Source organism: Podarcis muralis, chromosome 16 (genome assembly GCF_964188315.1).
Source record: "Podarcis muralis chromosome 16, rPodMur119.hap1.1, whole genome shotgun sequence".
Lineage (NCBI taxonomy): Eukaryota > Metazoa > Chordata > Lepidosauria > Squamata > Lacertidae > Podarcis > Podarcis muralis.
In genome coordinates this window covers 24,345,699-24,370,768 of record NC_135670.1, presented here as the reverse complement: position 1 = coordinate 24,370,768, position 25,070 = coordinate 24,345,699, and the positions used below count along the sequence as shown (strand labels likewise).

At 41.4% G+C, this 25,070-nt stretch overlaps 1 protein-coding gene and 1 long non-coding RNA gene across 5 annotated transcripts in view; one reads left to right on the top strand and one right to left on the bottom strand.

Moving 5' to 3' along the window:
• Positions 1-3,309: 3,309 nt before the first annotated feature.
• On the bottom strand, positions 3,310-6,059 carry LOC114586725 (uncharacterized). The gene is made up of 2 exons (XR_003704172.2): positions 5,687-6,059; positions 3,310-5,518 (listed from the first exon to the last, which is right to left on the bottom strand). It is a non-coding gene; the product is annotated as an uncharacterized LOC114586725 (long non-coding RNA).
• A 2-nt stretch (positions 6,060-6,061) lies between these two features.
• MORC2 (MORC family CW-type zinc finger 2) overlaps positions 6,062-25,070 on the top strand; it is a 45,139-nt gene continuing 26,130 nt past the window's right edge. For 2 of the 4 annotated variants that reach the window (XM_028710469.2, XM_028710468.2), the window contains exons 1-4: positions 6,062-6,352; positions 13,357-13,410; positions 15,060-15,094; positions 16,843-16,911. In XM_028710469.2, the coding sequence (XP_028566302.2) occupies positions 6,285-6,352; positions 13,357-13,410; positions 15,060-15,094; positions 16,843-16,911 (226 nt within the window). In that variant the 5' untranslated portion in view covers positions 6,062-6,284. Of the gene's footprint in view, positions 6,353-13,356; positions 13,411-15,053; positions 15,095-16,842; positions 16,912-22,972; positions 23,005-25,070 lie in introns of those variants that run through there. The other 2 variants (XM_077920328.1, XM_077920329.1) reach the window with 2 other exon arrangements.

The window sequence follows — 25,070 nt, the reverse complement described above, 5'->3', positions numbered from 1 at the left end:
TAGTTTGCTGAAGGTAGTGGAGATTGTAGCTCTGTGATGGGTAAACTATAGTTCCCATGATTCTTTGGGGGAAGCCATGTGCCTTAAATGGGTGTTGTGTACGGAACCCTAATCTTGCTGGGGTAGAATGTCACAAAAATAAAGCTTTCGTAGAAGCTGTGGTGCTCTTCTTTCAAACTGCAACAACAGGTGATATCTTGGTTCCGACAGAGTTAACTGTAAATCTATAGTTCAATTGCAAGTGCAGTTTCTTTCCCCATTATTTGTTGTAAAAATCAGCCCTTAGGATTTTATTAATATACCTTAGATGACACTTGTTAAAGGTACTTTTTATTTTTAAGAACTATGTAAGAACATAATTGATAATAAAAATTGGTTGTGTAGAAACCAAAACTAAAAGCTTAACAGTCAGAATCCAAGCAAGCTTGGGTAAACATTTATGCTTTTAAGAGGCATTTAAAGGTCGTTAACATCTCAGCCTCTTGAATCAACCAAGGGAGGGCATTCTAGAGGGTGGCTGTGGAATGACAAGTCTCAGAAAATCTTAAATGTTGCTTGGTCAGTGTCGTTATGCCAAGGCAAGATTTTTTGGGCCTACAGAAAGTGACAGCAGATTGACTAGGAAAGTCAGAAGAGAAGGTAGTCCATCATGGTAACGGCAGTTGGTGAAACAAAACACGCATCTTTAATCGAAAAGATTTTAATTCGCTCAGCTTGATAGTTCACCAGGATGTGGGTGTTTGTCAGCTGTCTGTAGACTTATCAAAAAATGGCAGGAGGGTGAAAAGCCATCAGTATAAACTGAATTTCTCAGTAGATGATGCTGTATCTTGAATTATGACGTCATAATCCTGTCAGCCAATGGAAGCAGCTTTCAATCTCTGCTGTTGCCAGGCTAACTTTAGAGTACTTTTTCTTGGAAACTTTAACAGCTATGTTAACAATTCTTATTCCTCTACCTATTGAATGTATAACTGTATGTCCATTATGAGATGGATGCTGAAATCTAGGCATTGAGACACAAATACCCTAACACCTTTCTGTAGCCAGAAATGAGCTTGGTCTACTTCCAACCATACCCATTCAACTCATTTGGCATAGCTCTGTACAAGTTAGTATATTTCTCTGCAGATCACCCCAAAATACAAACTGGATGATAGTGTAGCTCCTCAAGGTCCTGACGTACTGCATTCCTTCTGGTTGTATTTTGGGGTTCTGTAAACAGCAGTTCTTACACAAAAAACTTGTGTGGTTGTATTTTTTCCGTAAGTCTTAAGCAACACCAGCAGCCAACACATACCCCCTTCAGGAATTGGGGCATAAGCTGTAGAAGATACACACAATTTCTAATAGTTTTAAATGACATGTACACACATGAACTTTTAAACTGTAGAATCTGTTTCACCTTCAGCAGCTGGAAATTTTGACTATCATCCAGGAGTCATCACATCATGCAGTCCCTGGACTGGTCTCTGCAGTGTTCAAAACTCAGAAGGAATTTCATTAGCGCAAGCAGTTTCTGAGCTCTAGTACTGTACGTACTGCCTTGTTTTTTGGTCTTCAGAGGACTAGACCATGTGAAAAATAGAAGATTTTAGCTGCAGTTCATTTTCATCTTTGTATTCTTATAAAAAAGTGTGCTTAAGACATTCAGTTGTTGTGCCCATAACCTAAGCTTAAGGTGCCATTTAGCTCCCAGCTTTCATATCTCTGTTTCCAACACTGGGTGTCTGGAAACAGTGGCGAGATGAATGAGGAAAACAAAGGTGAGTTTCAATTCTGGGCAAAACAGAGGTACTGAGGATGTGTGGTTTCCATGCCTGAGAAAATGGTAACTTGTCTACCGTGGATGGGGTTGCACTCCCCCTAGAGGTTTGCAGGCTGGGTGTACTTCTGGATCCAGCTTTGACACTGGAGGCCCGGGTAGCTTCAGTGGCTAGTTGTACCAGTTATAGCTGGTAAAAGGTACAACAGCTATGGCCTTTCCTGGGTCAGGAAAGCTTGGTCACAGTAGTTCATGTAGGTTACTTCAAGATTGGATTACAGTGGTACCTAGGGTTAAGTACTTAATTCGTTCCAGAGGTCCGTTCTTAACCTGAAACTGTTCTTAAACTGAAGCACCACTTTAGCTAATGGGGCTTCCTGCTGCCGCCGGAGCACGATTTCTGTTCTCATCCTGAAGCAAAGTTCTTAACCCAAGGTACTATTTCTGGGTTAGCAGTCTGTAACCTGAAGCATATGTAACCCGAGGTACTACTGTACTGCAATGGACTTGTAGCAGTTAATCCAGAAGCTGTAGTTAGTGCAGAATTCTGACAAGATTGAGACTGTGCCAGCATATAACAGCTCTGCTCAGAGACCTGTAAATGTAAAAGACCCCTGACAGTTAAGTCCAGTCGCAGATGACTCTGGGGTTGCAGTGCTCATCTCGCTTTACAGGCTGAGGGAGTCAGCGCTTGTCTGCAGACGGTTTTTCTGGATCATGTGGTCAGCATGACTAAGCTGCTTCTGGCGCAATGGAAAACTGAAACCAGAGCAGTGCATGGAAATGCCATTTACCTTCCCACCGAAGCGGTACCTATTTATCTATTTGCACTTTTTGGCGTGCTTTCGAACTGCTAGGTTGCAGGAGCTAGGACCGAGCGATGGGAGCTCACCCCATCGCGGCGATTCGAACCACCAACCTTCCAATTGGCAAGCCCAAGAGGCTCCATGGTTTAGACCACAATGCCACCCACATCCCTTCAGAGACCTGTAAGGTAAAGGGACCCCTGACCATTAGGTCCAGTCGTGGCCGACTCTGGGGTTGCAACGCTCATCTCAACTTTATTGGCCAAGGGAGCTGGCGTACAGCTTCTGGGTCATGTGGCCAGCATGACTAAGCTGCTTCTGGCGAACCAGAGAAGCGCAGAAATGCCGTTTACTTCCCTGCCAGAGCGGTACCTATTCATCTACTTGCACTTTGACGTGCTTTCGAACTGCTAGGTTGGCAGGAGCTGGGACCGAAGAACGGGAGCTCACCCCGTTGCGGGGATTCGAACCGCCCACCTTCTGATCGGCAAGTCCTAGGCTCTGTGGTTTAACCCACAGCACCACCCACGTCCCCTCAGAGACCTGTACCAGCTGCCTATTTGACAAGTTCAAATTGTTACCAGTTGCCAAGTTCAAGTGTTACTATTAGTATATACAGCCAGTAACAACTTGGGACCAGTTTACTGTGAGATTGACTTGCCCCATATATGCCCCCCCAACTAATTCAAAATGCAGAACGGGCACTGTTACAAGCAGTACAATAATACTCATTCCACATTCATAAGAAATCAGTCTTTATAATCCAGTTACAGGACTGGTTTATATGCCCTAAAGATAGAAATAGGTCCTATGCTTTGTATATGTTCTTAAGCTTAGCATTATTTTTTAATTACAGGCAACAACAGATTTACACTTGTTCAGCAGCGGCACAACTTTGCACATCACAATGACCTGGAAGTGGCTGGAAAAGGAGATATAATGCGGGGCAGGAGCGTAGGTTTATGCATGTCCTGCTGTCTCATGCAACCACCAGAATGCAACTCCTGCACAAATCGGGGACTGCCTGTATGGAATATTTTGATTTTCAGTCCCAGAGCTGTTCTCAAAGCAACTCAACATGGGTACTGTCAATAAATGTAGACGGTAATGACATCAATAATGAAAAATAACCAAAGCATTAAAAGTGATTATAATCAAGGATTTCAAGAAGCCTGAGAAAATGAAAAGGTCCTTTGAAAGGTATCAGTGCCAGGCACGTCTCCCTGGAGAGAGTATTCCAAGACTAACACTACAAACTGCAATGCCGAGTTTAACGAATAGACCAGAAACTTAATATGCTACTTGCTGGCAGATTAAAAAAACTTTGAACTTGAAATCTAGTTCTTCACATATAGGTTCTCAGCCCACAAACTTTAAATTTCTTCATGAAGCCACCTGGAGTCTTTGCATATTCTTGGATATAAAATGAAAGGCTTCTTGGATGAAGAGATGTGTCAAATTCTTCTGCTGTCTTTTATGGGTGGTCCAGAAGTTCCACAGTCATGCAGTCCATCAAGTGCGAACCAGTTTTCAGTTCAAATTATTTTATTATATTGTACATCCTTGAATACACGGTTAGCCTTTTATTCTTTCACAAGATGCAGAGCCTCAAGAATAAAACTGGATATAGGTCAATGATCTAATGTAGCTTACACCAACATTCTAAACATGTTTGACAGTGGTACATCTTATGCAGTGGTACAAAAATTTCATCCTAATTCTTCCTGTGATGTCTACACCACTGGGAAAATTTACTTACCTAGTCTTGCTACAAGCATATTTTCCAGCTTTTCCGAATGTATCTTTTTTCCTGGAGTCATTCACACACCGAGTGATTTCCCCCTCCTTCTCTGAACTCTCTTTCAGCATGTATCTTTCCGATATATTTCAGGTGCTCTCAAAGTTTTACAAATTCATTTTTAAAACATTCATTTCTCAATTTATTAAAAAACAAGAGGCAAAAAAACAGACCAGTTTCTCTAACACAATTCAAATATGTAAAAACAGGCAAAGGTATAAAATGTATTTTGAGCTAAAATTCCACACCTATCTACTCAACTTTTTTATTTTTGTCTATTTAGCATTTCTACTATTAAACATGATAACACTTCTGACAGTTCTTAGCATAGAGACTCCAACCCAATACTTACTATTTCAATTAGCAGCAGATTCATCTCTCCCTACTACTTTTCCTATACAGTATGTCTCTTTGTAGCCATTTTGCAGTAAGATACTGAGTGCCGATTGTTCTGAACTATGACTGTTCTCCTGAGAAAGGTTGATGCCATTATCTAGTCAATATTTTGTTCCTTAAGTGTTCTGAAATACCCGGCAAGCAGACGAAAGCAACTCGAGAAAAAGCACACTACGTATTTTAATTCCAAGGACGACACAGAAACAGATGGATATTTTAATACCAAGTGCGACACGAGAACGTTAACCAAATACTATTCTTCTGAACTTTAAGAGCACACAGAGTCCTATAAAAGGTGTTGAAATTCACCTTGAAAAAACCAAGTCATCTTTAATGACATTTAATTAGGCAAGGAAAATATATGAACTCGAGTTTTTTACACAAAACAACAGGAAAAGACTTAAGTACATTCACCCATCTAAAAATAAGGCTCGAGGGGGGGGGTGAACCCCCTGAGAGAAAGGAGGCGATAATTGAGAGAAAGACGCCGCCGACGCCATTTTAAATCGCCGTCTTCTTCATGCAACCGATTAGGAAAATGGCTTCTGGGCGAAGCAGCAAGCAGTGCGGCTTTGGAATGACGAGGACGCGCGCCCTGGTCCGAGGGAGAGCGGGAGGAAAGGGGGAGAAGGAGGGTCCCAGTCGTCAATCGGGAGAAGGGGGAAAGGGGAAAACAGCGCGCGCTCTCGCACCTCGCTCGACTGACGATCCCGTGAACGCCGCATCGAGGCTTCTATGTACACTGCGAACCGTCTGAGGAAAAAACCCACAGAATTTCCCAATGCGCAGACGCAGCAATCTACCGCCCCGCCTCTCCCCCAACGGTTTAAAACGGTCACGCGGGCGGGGGGGGAGGGAAGGAGAGAAGAATGCGTCCGGAAACGGTGGGGGAAGGGAAGGGAAGCCGCTTTATTTCACTACCTCACGCGGTGCAAACAGCGCCGTCGGGACACGCAGCGCTCATCCGCTGTCGTTCTCTCTCTCGACTCCCCTCCCCTCTTTGTGTCGTGGTGCCAAGTCTTAATTGTCACGTGGGGCGCCGCCGCCCAATGGCGGGGAAGCGGCGGCGGCGGCTCCCTTCTCCGCCTTTCCCTCAGCGCAGTGTGTGAGGGAAGGCGAAGCCGTGTAGCGAGGGAAGAGGCGGAGGGCGGGAGACGTGGTGAAGGAACAAAGGACGGCGCCCGTCGGCGGGTTCTCTTCATAGGCATATTGCGATAAAGAGGAGAACGAACGAACGCACGCGGGCGGAGGTTGACGGCCGTTGGCGGCGTCGGGAGCGAAAGGGGAACGAGCACGACAGGGGCGAGCAGAAGGGGGGAAAGAAGAAGATAAATACGGGTGGGCCGGGGGGAGCCACTGAGGGCGCTCGTACGCGCGCCTGTCAGTAGGCAAGCTTTTATAGCTTGGTTAGTGAAGAAAAGTGGTGGTCAGGGCGGTTGGGTAGCCTCAAGCTTGTTTTTCCCTCACGCCTGAAAATTGGCGGGAGGGGTGTGGGCGGGGCGTCGTCTTTATCAGCGTCATGGCGTTCAGCAATTACAGCAGCCTTCAGCGTGCTCAACTGACCTTCGAGTATCTGCACACCAACTCGTGAGTAGGAATGGAGGTTGTGGGGCTCGGTGTAGCTGTAGGCGTTCTCTTTTTCACTGCTTCTTGCACGTTGGCAGCAGCTGCTAATCCAGGAGGGGAAAAAACGAAACGGTAATTGGATTCCCTGGAAAGGAACGAAAGCTGAGCATCGTCGCCGTTGGGAAGAAAGAAAAATACTGGGGAAAATTGAGCAAGGAAGGAACAGTGCGTGATATGACAGTAAAAACGAGGCATTCGGTGAAACTGAAGCACAGATGGAAAATTTTGCTGCTCAGAAGAGCAACAGACGGTTCAACCACGCTTGAAAATGAACGTAGCAAAATTATGAAAAGGAAGAATGTTAGTAGCTGTTAGGAAAGATTGTATATTTGCATATTCTCTGCATTTTAATTTGTTGGAGACTTGTCCCTGGCATTGTTCATGAATTCGAAGAAACCGGGAAGATTAATGCAATGTTGAAAGGTTTGATCTGCCACCTTGATTCAAAGTGGAGTCCATAGATTTAACTATATAATATGCTTGTAGAAACGTTTGTCTAGTTTTGGGGCAATTTTTCTTCATTTTGACAATTGTGCAGAAAGCTTGGCTTTTGATTTTCATGTTACAGTTAGCCTTCTCAGTGATGATGAATACCTTTTAGTTAGAGAAGACTTATTGTGACAGATAATCAGGGAGGGAATGGTACTATAGTACCAGCCAATATTCTTGATCTGTATATATGTCTCTCAGAAAATGGGCATCATTCAGCCTGCAGTATGATTTTGTCCAGTGCCTGTAACCCTGCCGTTCTTAGAAATCCCACCAGGATTGGACTTCATTGAAGGAAGGAATGCAGTAGGAAATTATTTGGTTTTTTCTTCACCACAGGGTTGTCTTTTGTTGGAACTGGAAGGTACAACACTACCTCTCCCCAAGTACAAGCTAGGTTCATCATAGTCTTGAGTCTGCAGCTTTTAAAATTCTTGCTATCTATTCGATAATATAGGAATGGAAGAAGATACAGCTAGCCCTTGAGAGAGATCAGCAGCACATGGGCTGAAGAATGGCTGACATAATCATTCTCCCAGACTTTGCAGTGGCACTGTAGTCTAAACCACGGAGCCTCTTGGGCTTGCCGATTGGAAGATTGGCGGTTCAAATCCCCATGATGGAGTGAGCTCCCGTTGCTCTGTCCCAGCTCCTGCCAATCTAGCAGTTCGAAAGCACATCAGTCCAAGTAGATAAATAGGTACCACTGTGGCAGGAATGTAAATGGCGTTTCTGTGCACTCTGACTTCTGTCCCAGTGTTCTGTTGCACCAGAAGCAGATTATTCATGCTGGTCACATGACCCGGAAAGCTGTCTATGGAGAAATGCTGGCTTTCTTGACCTGAAAGCGAGATGAGTGCTGCAACCCCATAGTCACCTTTGACAGGACTTAAATGTCCAGGGTTCTTTTATTTTACCTACAGTCTTGAATCTTCAGCTTTTAAAATTCTTGCTACCTATTCCATAATATATGAATGGAAGAAGATACAACTAGCCCTTGAGAGAGATCAACAGTCCATCCAGGGCACATGGGCTGAAGAATGGCTGACGTCATCATTCTTCCAGACTTTGCAGCTACCAGAGAGTCACTAGCTGGACTTGTGTGACATCAGCACCAGAGTGAGAGAAAGCGCTGCCCCCTTGGCAGCTGTAGCAACAGATCTCTGGCGGTTCACTGGGTTTACCACTTGGCCCAAAAGAGAGATCAGCAGTACAGCTTGGACACGTGTGCTTGTATAAAGGCTGACATGACATCATAATCACCACAGCCCTTTGTTGGGATCACTGCTACCAAGAGAGAGCCCAGGAGCATATGGCTAACTTTTCCCACCCGCAGCATTTAGTAGCACCATGTTGATGGAATTTCTCTAACTTTATTGATTCTTGTAAGACACTAAATTATTATTATTATTATTGAAAATGATTTTAAGCTGCTCTGCATACTTCATAGCGAGATATGAGATAATAAACAAACAAATATGTACAACAGGTTCCGCTATTTTAAGCACAGTTAAGTGTTTCCCTAGCTAGTTTGGAGACTGAATTTGTCTTGAATTTCCATTTTTTAATGATAAAATTTAGCAAAGTTATTGGTATTGGCTTAGTTTATCAGTTTATATGATGTATATTATAATGGGACTGGGAACCTCTGCATATCAACACTACAGATTTTTAATAATCCAGATTATATTGTATTGTGTACAGACTAGGATTCAACATGTACTTTGATGTGCTGGCAGACAATGAGTAGTTTGGTAAAATAGGTGACTTGAACTAACAAAATAATCCAAAGCACAGATGCTCCATCTATGAAAGCAACACTGTTTTGGAATGAAATTACAGTGGTGCCCCGTAAGACGAATGCCTCGCAAGACGGAAAACCCACTAGACGAAAGGGTTTTCCATTTTTGAGTTGCTTCACAAGACGATTTTCCCTATGGGCTTGCTTCGCAAGACGAAACGTCTTGCTAGTCTTGCGATTCCCCCCCCCGCTCCCCCCCTTTTTCTAAGCCGCTAATAGCCTTTTAGCAGCTAAGCCGCTAAGCCTTTAATAGCTGCTAATAGCGCTAAGCCGCTTAGCCGCTAATAGGGTTGCTTTGCAAGACGAAAAAACCGCTAGACGAAGAGAATCGCGGAACGGATTCTTTTCGTCTTGCGAGGCACCACTGTACAAAATTTTCAATTTATAAGAAATCAGATAATAGCAATATCTATTGTTGTATTGTGACAAAGTGACATATCAAATGGCACCTTAAGCCTAGGTTATGGTTGCCACAACAGAATGTCTAGTCACATTTTTTTACATGCTTTCTTAACAATTTAATCACACATTCTACCAATTGGAAGGCATTACAAAGGATAGAAATTTTGCTTTGTATTCAACAAAGGAATGAATCTGGTAGGCAAAATCACAATATTTATTTTAATTTCACACTGCAACACCAGCCAGCTAGCTCGTGCAGCATGCAGCCAGATGGTGAAGATGTCAGTCACCATACCTGTGACAAGACTTCTCAAATGGTCGCAAGTAGACCATTCCCAGTCAAAATGTACCTGCTGAACGGGGAATTTTGAACACTGCTTAGAATTATAGAATTGTAGAGTTGGAATCTCAAGTAGATCATACAGGACAGATGGTTATCCAACCTCTGATTAAAAACCTCCAGTGAAGGGGAGTTCACAACCTCCCAAGGGATTCTGTTCCACTGTCAAACAGTTCTTACTGTTAAAAAGTTCTTCCTGATGTTTAGTTTGAATCTCCTTTCTTGTAACTTGAATCCACTGGTTTGGGTCCTACCCTCCAGAGTAGGAGAAAACAGGCTTGCTCCATCTTCCATGTGACAGTGCTTTACATATTTGAAGATGACTACTGTATCTCCTCTTAGTCACCTCTTTACCAGGTTAAACATACACAGTTCCCTCATCCATTCCTCATAAGGCTTGGTTTCCAGTCCCTTGATCATCTTGGTTGCCATCCTTTGCAATATCATTAAATGATGGTGGACAGAGCTGGATACAGTACTCCAGGTTTAGTCTGACCAAGACAGAACAGAGCAATACTATTGCATCCCTTGATTGGGACGCTATACTTCTGTTGATGCATCACACTGTTGACTCATGTTAAGCTTGTGGTCTACTAAGATCCCTGAATCCTTTTCATGTGTACTGGCAAGACAGGTAAAAAGGTAAAGGACTCCTGACAGCTAAGACCAGTCGTGAATGACTCTGGGGTTGTGGCGCTCATCTCACTTTACTGGCCGAGGGAGCCGACGTTTGTCCGCAGTTTTTCCAGGTCATGTGGTCAGCATGACTAAGCCGCTTCTGGTGAAACTTTGACGTGCTTTCGAACTGCTAGGTTGGCAGGAGCAGGGACTGAGCAACTCCCTGTTGTTGGGATTCGAACTTCCGACCTTCCAATCAGCAAGCCCTAGGCTCAGTGGTTTAGACCACAGTGCCACCCGTGTCCCAAGACAGGTATCTCCCATCTTATATTGGCTATCCCTCCTAGTCTGCTGTAATCTGCAAGTTTGCTTAGCATCTCCTTAATAGCTTCATCTAAGATGTTAAAAAGATGTTGAACATGAACAGGTCCAGGACAGAACCATGAGGCAGCCTACTTAACACTTTTTTCCAGGATGATGAGGAAGCGTTAGTGAGTACTCTGAATTCAGTCAGTCAACCAGCTGCAAATCCACCCAACAGTTACCTTGTCCAGTCCACATTTTACCAGCTTCTCCGCAAGAATATCATGGGTGACTTCGTCAAAAGCCCTACTTAAATCAAGATTCACTTCATCCACAGCATCCCCTGATGCAACATTATCAAAAGCATGTAACATTATCAAAAAGAGAAATGAGATTTGTCTGGCAAGACTTTGTTTTTGAGAAACCTATGCTGACTTTAGTAATTACAGCATCCTTTTATAAGTTCTCACAGACTAGCTGTTGAACTACCTCTTCTAGGATCTTTCCTGGTATCGAACTCAAGCTTACCCATTGGTCTCCCCTCCCCACCCCCCTTTGAAGATGGGAACTGAGAAATAATCCTCAGGAACACTGATAGGGAGAAATTGCCCAGGGTGTGATCCAGCAGGGAGGAAACCTAGCTGAGAACAAGTAGTAACTATCTGAGATAATGATAATTTAGTTCCATGTGCTTGTTTCTTTATTGCATATTCAGGTTTGCATTATGCAAAACTCTGGGTAGAGGCATCTGCATTTGCGCGTTGCTGAGTTACTGGAGTAGATGACACCTTGATGCAAGTAGGGATGAGAAAGCACAACTTCCCAACAGGCAGATGGAACAGTATGTTCTTGTGGAAAGCTAATCCTGTCTCTTCAGTGGTGTGGGTGGATGCCATTCATAATTGAATTCATCTGTACTGTTTCTCAAAGAGGTTTAATGTGCCTGTTGCTTGCTCATGATCATCTTTGTTTATATCTGCTTTTAATTACTTTGATGTAAGCAAGTATGGCCTATTTGAGTTCTACAAGGACATAGTTTCTCAGAGAAAAGAGATCTTATTAGTTAGACACTAAGTTCTGGATTTTAATCTGGAGACAGTAAAAACAAACCTCACTTCATTGATGTAATATTTAAGGCTTGTTTTCACATATGATTTTGTTATTTTTAAAACAAAATAGTAAAAGTACTGGTCCTTCTGTTGCCAAAATGTTGCAATCTGTGCACAATAACAGTACAGTGCCACAGTTGCTTGTCGAACTTAATCAGTTCTGGCAGTTTGTTCGGCTCCCAAAACTGTTTGAAAACCAAGGCATGGCTTCCAGTTGGCTGCAGGAGCTTCCTGCACTCAATTGGAAGTGGCGTCGGATGTTCGGCTTCTGAAAAATGTTCACAAACTGGAAGACTCCTGGGTTTGTGGCATTTGGGAGCCAATTTGTTCGGGAGCCAAGCCATTTGAGTACCTAGGTACCACTGTATTAGTAGAAGCTAAAGGAGAGGGTGGGGGACTTTAAGGGGCAGAGAACAGCCCAATGAGGACTTCATGTTTCGTGTCAACAGAATGATTGCTGTCTTGAAGAGGAAAATTACAAAATATGGAAGAAGGAATAGAGCCAAGTGTATTGGAAGATGGCATGGCTGAGTTAACACCTTGAATATGAGTATTAAGCACTGCCATCATTTGTTGCAGGTCCAACTGATGTGGATATTAATGCCTGTAGTATGTGTACTGTTGAACCTTCATGTTGTAGTTTGTCTTTCACTTGAAATAGTGTTACTCGACCAAGGCACATCTGGATAATTTTACCTTACATTTGCTGATGGAGAGAAAAGAATTGGAGAATTCCCATGCCAACACCATAATTTTGTGCATAGGCAAACATGTTCAGACCTGCCAAGATACTGAACTTTTCCTAAGAACTAAATTGCTTTCAGGACTCAAGAATTCTTGCTCTATAATACTTCAGAAATAAAAAATATTGTGGCAACTTTGAAGACAATGTATTGGAATTACTGCATGTGTTTGGATGGCCTAGATGAGAAGAAATGTCAAGAAAATAATGTTTTTGCTTGTTTATCATGTGATATGAAACTAATAATTCAGCTGTCGAAAACTTCACAATTGCCTTTGTATTTAAATCCTGTAAGGTGATGCCGAAAAGTCATAGAGTAAACCCACTGAAAAAATTATTTCAGAGGGTTTACTGTGAATTTGACTTTGATATTGCTCTTTATTCTCTACTTATGAAGCATATTTGTGAATAATGATGCAGTATACTGAAAAGTTAATACGGTTTAGTCCCAAACAGGTCAATGGAACCATTGTTTCAATTATTCTGACAAATATCTCAAAGCCAATAAACTAGTCAAACATCTTCAAAACTTTCGTGCAACAATACATGCTCAGATGAACACTTAAAGATGGTACAATCCTGGGAATCAACCTAGTGCACCCAGCATGGAGCATATGTGCCAATGTTGATCGTTTCAATACAGATTCAACATTCTTTTTAAAAACGTTCTGGATTAGCAGCAGCTGCCAGCATGCATCATCGTGGAGAGCATCACTAGATATATGGAGCACCAAAAAGTTCTATTTTGTTGTGAAATTCCCATTTATTGAAAGCTGATCTATGAAATTGGAAGAGCTGCTTTCATGAAATAAGCCTCTATGCCTGATCACAAATTATCCATTACAAGCTGTGAAACTCCAGTTAACAATTCCCTCTTTTTGGGGTGTTGAAACTATTGTTGCCTAACTGATACTCAAGTTTTAATTTGCGATATTGGTAATAGGGTTGCAGTGCTCCAAGCAGACTGTGGCCTTGAATACAGTATATAAAATTTGTTTGGTTCTTATGGGCTGATTATTTTCTGATCTTTGCTTTGGTTAAGAATCTCTTGTTACCAGTAAGAAGACTTTTAATTGTTCAGTTTGAAAAAACAATCTTGCAGAAATGGACAATATGTATAATAGTTCCCAAAGTAACCACTTGCTCTCTTTGACCTTGCAGAACCACACATGAATTCTTATTTGGGGCTCTTGCTGAGCTCGTAGATAATGCCAGGTATGTAGTCATAATCATAACTGCGAGAGGTTCTTGTTACATTGTTTAACCATTTGACCTAATTGAGGCAATGATGTGAATATTGGGCTTGCTAGGAAGATGGATGCAATTGTGATTTTATTCAGCTTTGTGCAATAGGTTTTCTACTTTGTCAGTACTATTTTTACTTTACATTAGTTCTTTTAAACTGGAAAAAATGTGTCTGAAACTAGGAAGATAAGAACATAAGAATCACAATTGTAGAATTGGAAGTGATCCCAAGGGTCATCAAGTCCAACCCCCACAATCACAGCTAAAGAAGCTCTGACAGATGGCCATCCAACCTATGTTTAAAAATCGCCAATGAAGGAGAGTCCACCATCTTCCAAGGTAGTCCATTCCACTGTTGATCAGCTCTCATCGACTGAAAGTTCTTCCTAATGTTTAGTCCGAATCTTTCTTTGAATTCGTTGGTTGAGGTCCTACCCTCTGGAGCAACAGAAAACAAGCTTACTCCATCTTCCATGTGACAGCCCTTCAGATATTTGAAGATGGGTATCAGTCTTCTTTTTGTCATGCTAAATATGCCCAACTCCCTTAACCATTCAAAGTAGTGCCCTGCTAGATCAGACCAAAGGACATCCAGCCCAGCATCGTGTACTCACAGTGTTCCACCAGAGGACTATGGAAAGCTTGCTGCCACAACCACGTCTGGGCAAGGAATCTGTCCTATAAATATACAATAGACTGGAGAAAGGTTTGATAAAATCTAGTTCAGTTTCTCTATTTTACAGGAACAGCTGCTAAACAGAATGTACTCTCATGGAGCTGAAAAGACATAATAATAGAAAGCTACTTTTAAAAGAATCTGGAAAGGATACTACATCCATAGAGGGCACTTTAAACAATTTTTTAGTAAGATATTAACCATTTAAGGTGCAGCCCTATATCCATTAGGGGCGCAGGTGGTGCTGTGGGTTAAACCACAGAGCCTAGGGCTTGCCAATCAGAAGGTTGGCGATTCGAATAGTCCGCGACTGGACCTAACACGGGTCCCTTTACCTTTAGCTATATCCATTGACCTGGGAATATGTCCCATTGACCTCAGCAGGGCTTGCTTTTGCATAATAAATTGTAATAATAATAATAGATATGGGTAGGATTGTGCTGTTACATTGTGAAACTTCATATAAAAAGCATGCTAGCAGAATAACTGACAGAAATAGCTTGATATTTCTCAGTTTGATTCTAGTATATGATGAATACTGTGCTCTATGCACAGAACTCTTAAATGATCTTGCAGTTGTCTGTGCCTGTGTATGAGATCTGCCATTTTCATGGCAGGGTTGTTCATAAGATCCAGTCCTTGTGAAAAAAGATGGGACACCAATTTTATTTTTCCTTTTTGTGCTGTATAGTGATCTAATGGTAATGTGTTTGATGAACTATACACCTGCTTTTAAAACAATACTGCATAGTATAGGTGGTGCTCATAGGGTAGAAATACATGAGAGCCTCCTTGAAGAGTATTGACATTTCAACCATCTAAAGATTTTTATCCATGCTCTCAGTTGTTTCTGGAATTAGCACCCAGGCATGCTTTTCTGCTACGATTGCATCATTTTCACTCCACACGTTGAATGTTGATTTTAATGTCTGCTGTTTTATAGAGATGCTGATGCCACAAGAATAGATATCTTTTCTGGTAAGTTTTCTCTTTTCTACAATTGCCATCTTTGCTTATAAGCCTAGAGTATGACTGTGGGAAGGAGAAATAATAGATTTGTTATGTTGGTAGCTACATGAAGTGTTTATGTGCTGATATAATGCCCTGACCAAAAATGCCCTTGGCCAAAAAAGAAAGGCATAATGGAAGAATTGTTTTATTCTTTAATAGTTCCTGATGTAAGTATGCTGTTATTTGTCATGATAATAGGAAATAATTTGTTAGCAGTTTGACAACAAAATTAAGTAGCTCAGTTCTTTCTTTTAAGCTGAATTACCGTGCAGTTATTTTAGGGTGTTGATACTGGTTCAAAGGGGAATAGCTGCAAGTCTGAAATACACTGCCTGGTAATGTAACAGTTCAGATCTGACTGTTGTCCAGGGTGCAGTATGCATGAGTAAAGTAAGAGAAAAGATAAGCAGATAATATTTTTAAAATGGACCATGTTTTGAAAAGATAATATTCACCCTTTTGTACTATTAAAATTGTCACTATGAAATGGCAGGGTTCCATGTTTGAGATCAAAGAATTTTATGATTTGCAATTTTATTTTAGAGCATTGTTAAAAGGCTTTTCCTGCTCTACAATTTTTGGATGCAGAATTGAGAAAATTTTTTTATCCTGTTCAACTAGTACTTGTTTTGCCATAAAAAAGATCTGTGCCCTGTTCTCATGTTACTCTTCCAGCATGGGAACAGCATCCATGTTATCTCAGGATATGGTCTGAAGACACCTAGCCGAAGTTATGCAGGTCTAGGTGTGGTCAGTGTCTGCATGGGTGACCACCTGGGACCCACATGTACACTTCTCTGCATTGAATTGCTAGCTTTGGGACATAAGTATCACATGGATCAGGCAACTGAGATGTCCACACCAGCATTGCAATACAGTACATACTGCACTGTAATATGCAGTTGGGCTTAAGAGTCCTTATGGCTAGTGACCATCCTATTTAATTTTATTATTGAATATATGGACTTTTTTAATATTAGGATCTTAGATAGGTTATATCCAACTAACTTATTCAGCGTAAACTCACTGAAAGTAATGGGCCTAAGATAGTCATATCCATTAATTTCAGTTACAGATAGGTAGCCGTGTTGGTCTGCCATAGTCAAAACAAAAAAAATTCCTTCCAGTAGCACCTTAAAGACCAACTAAGTTAGTTCTTGGTATGAGCTTTCGTGTGCATGCACACTTCTTCAGATACACACTGTGTATCTGAAGTGTGTATCTGAAGAAGTGTGCATGCACACGAAAGCTCATATCAAGAACTAACTTAGTTGGTCTTTAAGGTGCTACTGGAAGGAATTTTTTTTGTTTCCATTAATTTCAGTGAGCCTACTATAAGTATGATTAACATTGGGTGGAACGCACAACTTCCTGTGTTTCATCACCAATCCAATCCAATTTTATATTTTCTTGGTTCTTCAAGTTTGGCAAATGAACTCCACAGTTCCACTTGCCTTGATAAGTATTCCATCACCAGTTAGGGAAAATTTTGAGAGGAGCTTTTTTCTCCATCTTGGACCTGGGGAAGGAGTAGGAATGGTTCTCCAGTTGTACTCTTGGAGTTGGAAGGTGATTTCGCCCTTGCTTGAAGATGCAGCTTGAGGTCAAGGATAAGCAGACGGGCAGAGCCCCAGGAGCCATAGTTTTTGGCTCGGCTACCAAGGGTAGCCAAAAATGATGTACCTTTGACATTGATAATTTTTCTCTTTTTGTAGTACATCAAGAGAGCTTGAGAGGTGGCTTCATGCTGTGTTTTTTGGATGATGGAGCAGGAATGGATTCAAGTAAGTGAAAAGAGATTGGAGAAAAACTGGAATGTGAACCTTGAAGAAACTATTTTACAACTGGAACTATGATGATTAGGAAAAATTCATTCTACGTTAACATACACTAGTGGCCAAAATTGTGGAAACCTTTTGGAAGAAGTGTATTTCCACTATTTGATGGCTCATAACACCACCTTTTTTGAAGTAATACCATAAAATTATATATCAGCGGAAAGATAATTTAATGAAGAATGTAATAAAACAAGGTTTGTTCAATTATCTGTATTCTATCAAAAGTTATAGTCAAATAACCAGAAAAAGGAAGCACAACTTGTTTAGGTTGAAATGTAGTAGCTGTCCTTCATTTGAATGTAGCCAGTGAGCATGAGTGTTTAGAGAGCCAATCAGGCGTCATCTGGTTTTGCAATGATCCAATCAGGTCGCAGTAGTATTTGGCTATTGATGTTATGTGATTGCTATCAAGTTGGTTGGGTTTTTTGTGTTCTTTCATTTAGAGCTTGTAAAACCTAATAAAATTTAAAAAATGGCGTAAAGAGATGACTGGTCACCCAGAAAGCGATATAAAATAGTACTATTAAGTGAACAAGGCTACCGTTACGAAGAAATTAGAAGAAAAATTGGTGGAAACTTAACCCAAGGTGGCATTTCTGAATTTTTGAAGAGGTATAAGGAGACTCAATCACTACAAAATCAGACTGGTAAAGGCAGGAAAAGGTGCACAACAGCAAGTGACGATAGAAGAATTGAGAGACTGTGCCTACATGACAGAAGAAAATCATCTGGATGTATACAAGATGACATGGCTCAATGTAATGTGAAGTTGAGTGCAAGGACTGTTCGGCGCAGACTGTAGGAATATGTTCTAAATGCTAGAATTCCAAGGAAAAAAGCCATTGTTATCTCTTAAACAAAGGTTGAAAAGATTAAACTGGGCTAAAACCCATGTTAACTGGAAGTCACTTAACAATGTTACTAAGATTGGATCAAGTTTAGTTATGATTTATGTTTGTTTAAAATTTTGGAAAATCAATAAAAAAAATTGGGGGAAAACCAAACCCATGTTAACTGGATAGTAGAACAACGGGGCTGTGTTATTAGGAATGATGACACCAAAATCTCCTTGGTAGTGATGGCATGAAATGCATGAGGAGAAGCATTGGAGATTTACATCCTATTTGCATTACACCTACCATGAAACACCCAGTTAGTGTTATGATCTGGGGTTGTATGACAGCAAAAGGTGTGGGCAAAATTTGCGTCATTAATGAGAATGTAAATGCCCTAAAATACATAGCCCATACCTTAACCCAACTGAAATTCTATGGAGCTGACTAAAGAAACTTGTTAGTCAGAAACAACCCAGCAATGAAACCCAATTAATAAAGGCAACAATTCAGTCTTGGTTTCACGTTATTACAGCTGCAGAACTAAAAAAACTTAGTTCATGAGAAGGCATTGTAAGGTCCTAATTAAAGCTAACGGTTACCCAACTAAGTATTAATTGACATGGTGAGAATTTTTGTGTATCTCATTTTTTCTATGTGTTTCATGTTTAGAACTGCTGTTGTAATATATGATCCTTCATAAAAGTTATTGCATTATGTTCTTCATTAAATTATTTTTCCATTGATACATAATTTTATGGTATTACTCCAAAAAAAGTGGTGTTATGAGCCACCAGACCTTGGAAATACACTTTCCCCAAAAGGTTTCCACAATTTTGGCCACTAGTGTAGTTAGAGGGATGTGGGTGTAAGTTCATGCAAAGTAGCCTTCAAGTGAGAATGTTTTGCTTTTTATTCTGAACAACTATCAACAAAACAGTAAAAGCGGTACAATAAAACATCATTTCCCAGAAGCACGAAAACAGAAGTTCTGAATTCCGCTGTTTAATTAGGCAATCAGATATTGCTTCCAGATGATCTTGAAGATGACGGAGATTCTTCAGAAGAAATTACTCTTGAGTCAGACACAGGAACCGAGCAGCTAGTACAGTGCCTTTCTCCTCTGTTGTTGTTTTTGCAGTTGGATTCAAAACTATGCTTACTTGATCTCTTGAGAGACATTCAAATATTAGAAGATCCCCACAGATCTTGTAGAATTCTGATTACTGAGTACTTGAACTTCCACAGTTCAGAGGACTGAGAACACTAGCTGTTGTGTCCTTCATCGTGGTATTTTTATCAAATCCAGAAGAAAATCCAATTCCGTTGGATTACCTGGCGAATTCTGATCTACTTAAATATATCACCTGTCAAACCAAGAGAAGTATGTTGCAATCAGAGTTTCAAAATTTGCTGCAGCCACAGAGAAAATAATAAAAAAGTAACAGCTATATGCTGTTAGCTGGCAAAGTATACATTTGGTTACCCACACATCAGCTGGGTTTATGTACACTGCATCCATTTTTATTTTTGATCATGAAATAAGTAGAGTACAGCATTATGTCCAGATGTATGAGAATTATTTCACTGCTGATCGCAGGATGGCCTAGCTGCTTATGACCTAGTTATGTAACTTCCAGGCATTTGGCCGGATCCTGCGCATCAAATTGGAGAAAAATTAATACACAATAAAGGTCCTCAGTGGCTTCAGGTTGGTGGAGAAGACAAGGTTACTTGACAACTAATTTTGCTAACTACACCAGTGTGGAATTTGGCCTGGAATCTGTATCAGCAGGAGCAGAGAGGCCTCCCAGCTATCATCTTTGAGAATGGGTACTGTGAGCCTCAAACTATACACTCTGACAGATCATTAAAACGGAGGTTAACATTGAAAATTACATTTGCAGCACTTCAGACTCCTTTTCTGGTTGGCATGCTCCTTTTCTGTTCAGTTGACATATTAAAACCTGCTATTCTCTTGTCCAGCCACTTCATCCGTGATAATGATGTCTTCACTATTGCCAGGTCTATACCATTATATATACTCCTGCAGTCAATGCACTCATGCTATCAGAATACTACCGTGCCAAGTTGGCTCCTGCAAACTCTTCGAATCTAGCATTGCCAATTGAGAGCAAAATACATCTTTAAGAACAGCAAAGTGTTTGTGCAGTAGAAGGACTATAACATCTGAAGAGAGTGACCGAGATCATGAGACTATTTAAACTTCCCATCTTCCTAGTATGTTTTCAAAGTGATCATGGAGAAAATAGTAAAACTACAACAGTATTAAAAATTATCTTTTAAAAATGTTTAAAATATAATAGATTACTAAACAATAAATCAGTCGAAAAAGTTGCTCTATCCCAACACAAACTCCACTTAACAGCAATACGTTTTATATTCTGGGGGGAAAGACTGATAGCAGTCTTCAAACAGTGAAAATGGTGGAATCCATCTGCTACATCAAGTGACCTGATGGTGTCTCTTTCTTCTATGTCACTGCTGAAAGAGCATAATATCAGCCTGCTGTATGATGCTAATAGCTCATTAGTCCTGCATCCTGTTCTCACAGTGGCCAGCCAGGTGCCTGTAGGAAACCCTCAAGCAGGATATATGTGGCTACCTTTGAAAGTGACTCTGAAACTACAATTAATCCAGAATGCAGCTGCCAGACTGGTAACTAGGAGTGGCTACTGGGACCATTTGTTTAAAAGACCTACATTGGCTCACAGTTTGGTTCTGAGCACAATTCAATGCATTTGTGATGAATGAATGAATATTTATTTGCGTCAGCCATCAGCCATAGCAATAAAACAACAATACGATTTACAAAGAATAGAAATAAAAAGTCAATTATATAAAATACATTTTAGGGTTTTGAATCAATAGTCAAATAGTAGATCTTATTCTGATTGCCCCGGCTAAAAACCTTGCTTGCCTTTGCTGTCACCTGCTCATCTTGATCTGCCAAGAGAAAGGACACTGTGGCAGTGGTTGGGCGACCTGGAATGGACAAGAAAAGTGGTGACCTTTAAACCCCTAAATTGCTTTGGCCCTGTATACCTGAAGGAGCATCTCCACCCCAGTCATTCAGCCCAGACACTGATGTCCAGTTCTGAGGGCCTTCTGGCAGTTCCCTCATTGCAAGAAGTGAAGTTACAAGGAACCAGGCAGAGGGCCTTCTTGGTAATGGTACCCACCCTTTGGAATGCCCTCCTGCAACTGATATTCAGAGGTGCAATGTGTGTGGCAGTGGAGTTAGAACATGGCTAGTAGTTGTTGATAGCCTCCTCTGTGAATTTTGATAGCCTCCTCTGTGAACCATCAACCAGGTTGATGGTTATCACTGCCATCTGTAGGAGTGATTTCCATAGTTTATGTACTGCTGTACCTTAGCTAGAAAAAAAATGAGTTGAATGACTTGCAATTTTGTATTTGTATAAAATATCATGTTCATTTTTCACATGGTCTAGTCCTTCCCCTGCCCACCCCCTAATATTGTCTCTTCTCCAGTCTTCAGAGAGTAGCTAGAAGTGGGGAGGCAGCAAAAGGTCCTCCTTTCGTTCCACTCTGCAGTTTTAATCTGAAAACGTAGGCGCAGTACTGCACCCAGAGCTCAGAAACTGCTTATGCTAATGTTGTAAACTATGCCCAGAACCATGGGAGTTTCAAACACTGGATCTTTCCCGGTGGCTTTGTGCAGATACTAAAGTGCAGTGGAGAGAGCTTTGAGCTTTGCAGCATCACATGTCAGCTTCCCTATGGCTGACCATGGCTCTCCAGTGGTCAAACTCTAGAGCAGGGGTAGGCAACCTAAGGCCCAGGGGCCAGATGCGGCCCAATCACCTTCTCAATCTGGCCCACGGATGGTCCGGGAATCAGCGTGTTTTTACATGAGTAGAATGTGTGCTTTTGTTTAAAATACATCTCTGGGTTATTTGTGGGGCATAGGAATTCATTCATTTTTTTCTTCAAAATATAGTCCGGCCCACCACATGGTCTGAGGGACGGTGGACTGGACCGGCCCATGGCTGAAAAAGGTTGCTGACCCCTGCTCCTGAGTATAATAAACTGAAAGAATGAAACTTTCTGACCAAAAGTTTGAAATGGTTGAGGAGCTATAGTGGTGTAATCCACTGTATCGAAAGCTTTTATAAGATGAGAAAGAAGCATTATCCTTTTTCTCCAGTTTGATATGATTAATGAGACTACTATTCCTATCTCTGTTCCAAACATAGACCTACACATCTGTGAAGGAAGTAGTTCTAAAACCTTACAAACTCCATGTAATTACACCTTCAACCACATGGAGAAAACATTGACCCTAATACCCATCAACCGTCAGACTGGAGCAGACCTTCAGTATGGGCACATTTCTGCCTTAGAGTTCAAGGTCTTGTAGGAATATCTCCAGGACAACCTGGAAAGGAGGTTTATGAGCCACGTATCTCCCCATCCAGTCCATCTATATTCCCTAACTTTTTGCAGAGGAGTCCCAATAGTTTACTAAGTTGACCTGGTATGAACCCTGGAGGTGGATAAATGGAAGACCATGTCTCACACCCTCTGCAACCATTTCAAGTAGTTTACCTATGCATTGTTTCTGGAACTTTCTAGCACTTTTCCAGCAATGTGATTAGACTTCCTTGACTAGTTTGTGATGACAAATGTAGACGACATATTGAGTTACTGTGAGTAACCTGAGGATCATAGACAACGTGTCTGCTTAGTCTTGGAGCGACTATGTGAACACAAGCTTTCCCAGGGACCTTCAAATGGTTTAATGGAAAATGATGTTCCTCCATGGATACACAAAGATCCCAGCAGTGCTTGGGGCTTTGCCAACTTCTTCTGCAGACTTGTTTATACCACCTCCCATCTGGTTTCACCTTTCACTGGGCTTCTGAGAAAGGCTGTGTTGCAGGTGTGAAATATTCATTCAAAAAGCTGAAGGCTGTCTTCATCTCTGACCCCATTCTGCTTCACCCTCACCCAAGTCAACCATTATAATAACAGCAGATGCATCCAGTCAGGCTGTGGGGGCCATTTTGTCCCAGTGCCAGAACCTCATATTTACATGCAGCATTTTATTTGCAGCAACAGGCCCCTACTGAAGAAAATGATGACTTCTAGGATTGGGAGCTACTGGCCATCAAGGCGGGATCTGATAACAGAAACGTATCATACATTTGGATCATAAAATGTACAAAACCTCATCAGTTATTTGTTACACTTGGTAGTTGCAAACCAACATTGCGGGAAGAATGGCAAGGTTGATTTTATGGCAAGGTTGATGGGCTCTGTCCATGGAACTATCAATGTGGACTTCCCTCCCAGGCTCAGAGAGCCCTGCCAACTGATGCATATGCCATTTAGCATCTGATTGGTGTAGCAGCCGATGTTGACTGACCTCATGTCCATATAAGGGCTACTACCTGTTCCACCACCAGAGATACTACTTTCCTGAGTGTCCACTTAAGCTTGAGACCTTCCATGGCTACCATCTTGCTCCTGCTGGGGCACTGCATTCCTGAGAAGCTCCTGACTTCTGGTGCCTATCCATATGAAAGGATGTAAAACACTGTCTAGTTCTGTGATGTTTTTACCTGGAACAAGACCCCACACCAGAGACCCCAGGGTTTACCCCTTGGAGACTATGAGTCAACAACTCTTTGGCCTTCATTGTTAAACTCCTATCTGCATGAGGAAATGCTAGTGATCTTAATTGTGATTGATACACAGCTCGAAATGGGGCATTTCACTCCAAATTGGGGCCTACTGTCTTGTCCCCACCGACACACTGTAAACCAGGCATTCCACTTCTGTGAGCTTACGGATAAATGTACTCTCAGACCACTGGTTTCCGTTCATCTCTTTGTTTCTGGAAGGCATTAATGGAGCTGCTGGGAATAATGTGGGTATGTCTGTCCATGGCATATCACCCATAAATCAATCAGCAAACTGGTAAACCAATATCTTTGCTGCTCCCTCAACTGTCATCAGGATGAATGGGTCTTCTTTTGTCATGCACAGAATTCACCTGTAACTACACCACTCATGTATATACCAGATCTCGTTTTATACCAGTTATGGATACCACCCCAGGGACCTTCCAACAATCCCCACTTTATCCTTGGTCCATGCTGCTGGAGTTGAACTCGTACATCTGTACAAGGTTCAGACAGCTGATCCAGCAACTGGACTTAATAATTTCTTGTAATACAGGCAGAACTGTTTTAGGCGTGTCTGATATGTGTGCCACTGCGCACATGTGCATTGTACTGCATCCGTGACACAAAATGTCACAAAAAGAGGTGGGGCACAGTCTTTTCAGGCTTTTTCAATGGTGTTTCAAATAAATGTGATTTCACATAAATGGGTGGTTCCTTGGAACGTAACCTCCCACGTAAATTGGAAGTTGCCTATACTGAATTTCAGAAAGGCTGGATGTTTTTGCACGTTTCCATCACATGTGGAGATACTTACCAGGTACGGGGCAGCCTCTCCAGCAATATGGTATGGCACTGGGATAGATCATTGCCAGATTCCTAGGGGTTAGATACCACCTGTATATGAGTTTTAGGGTTAATTCTCTATCACTTGCTAAAATAGACTTATTTTTATTTTTTTGTCCAAAGTCTATTCCATTGACCTGGGTCAGGTTCATAACCAAAATCACATTCCCTTGGATGTTTAATAGGGTCAAGTAAACCCACTGATGCCCCGACTAGAATTTTACAGATTGTGAATGTTATACCTGGGCCTTGTCCTGTGTATATTGCAATACTTTCAAATGAGGTTAGTGGTCTTGTGACAGTCTTTCTGTTAATAGGGTTAGCCATAAAACTGGATTTGGTGAATTAGCAGCCAAGGGATTTGTAAATTTCCTAGTTTAGTCATTATTTCTTGGTCTGATAGTGGTGTATTTCTGTTATAAACGTGACTTAACTGATGTAGTAAGGCTGCAATACATCCGGAATTTTATTCGGGATTCGTCTTGTGGCAGTCTGAGCGGAATTTTCGCAAAGCGTCTGGAATTCCTTCCTAAAGACGTCTCAGAATTTGCCTCCTTTCATTCTAAATTATACACTTCACAACCCACAAGCAAAAACAGATATCCACAATATCTTTGTAAATTTACCTATACCATCACTAACTCCTGAAGAGGAAACTTTTTAAGATAGCTCTATCTCACTGGAAGAAATTGACAATGTTTTTAAAAAACTGAAACTACATAAAGCTCCAGGACCAGATGGCTGCTCTCATTGG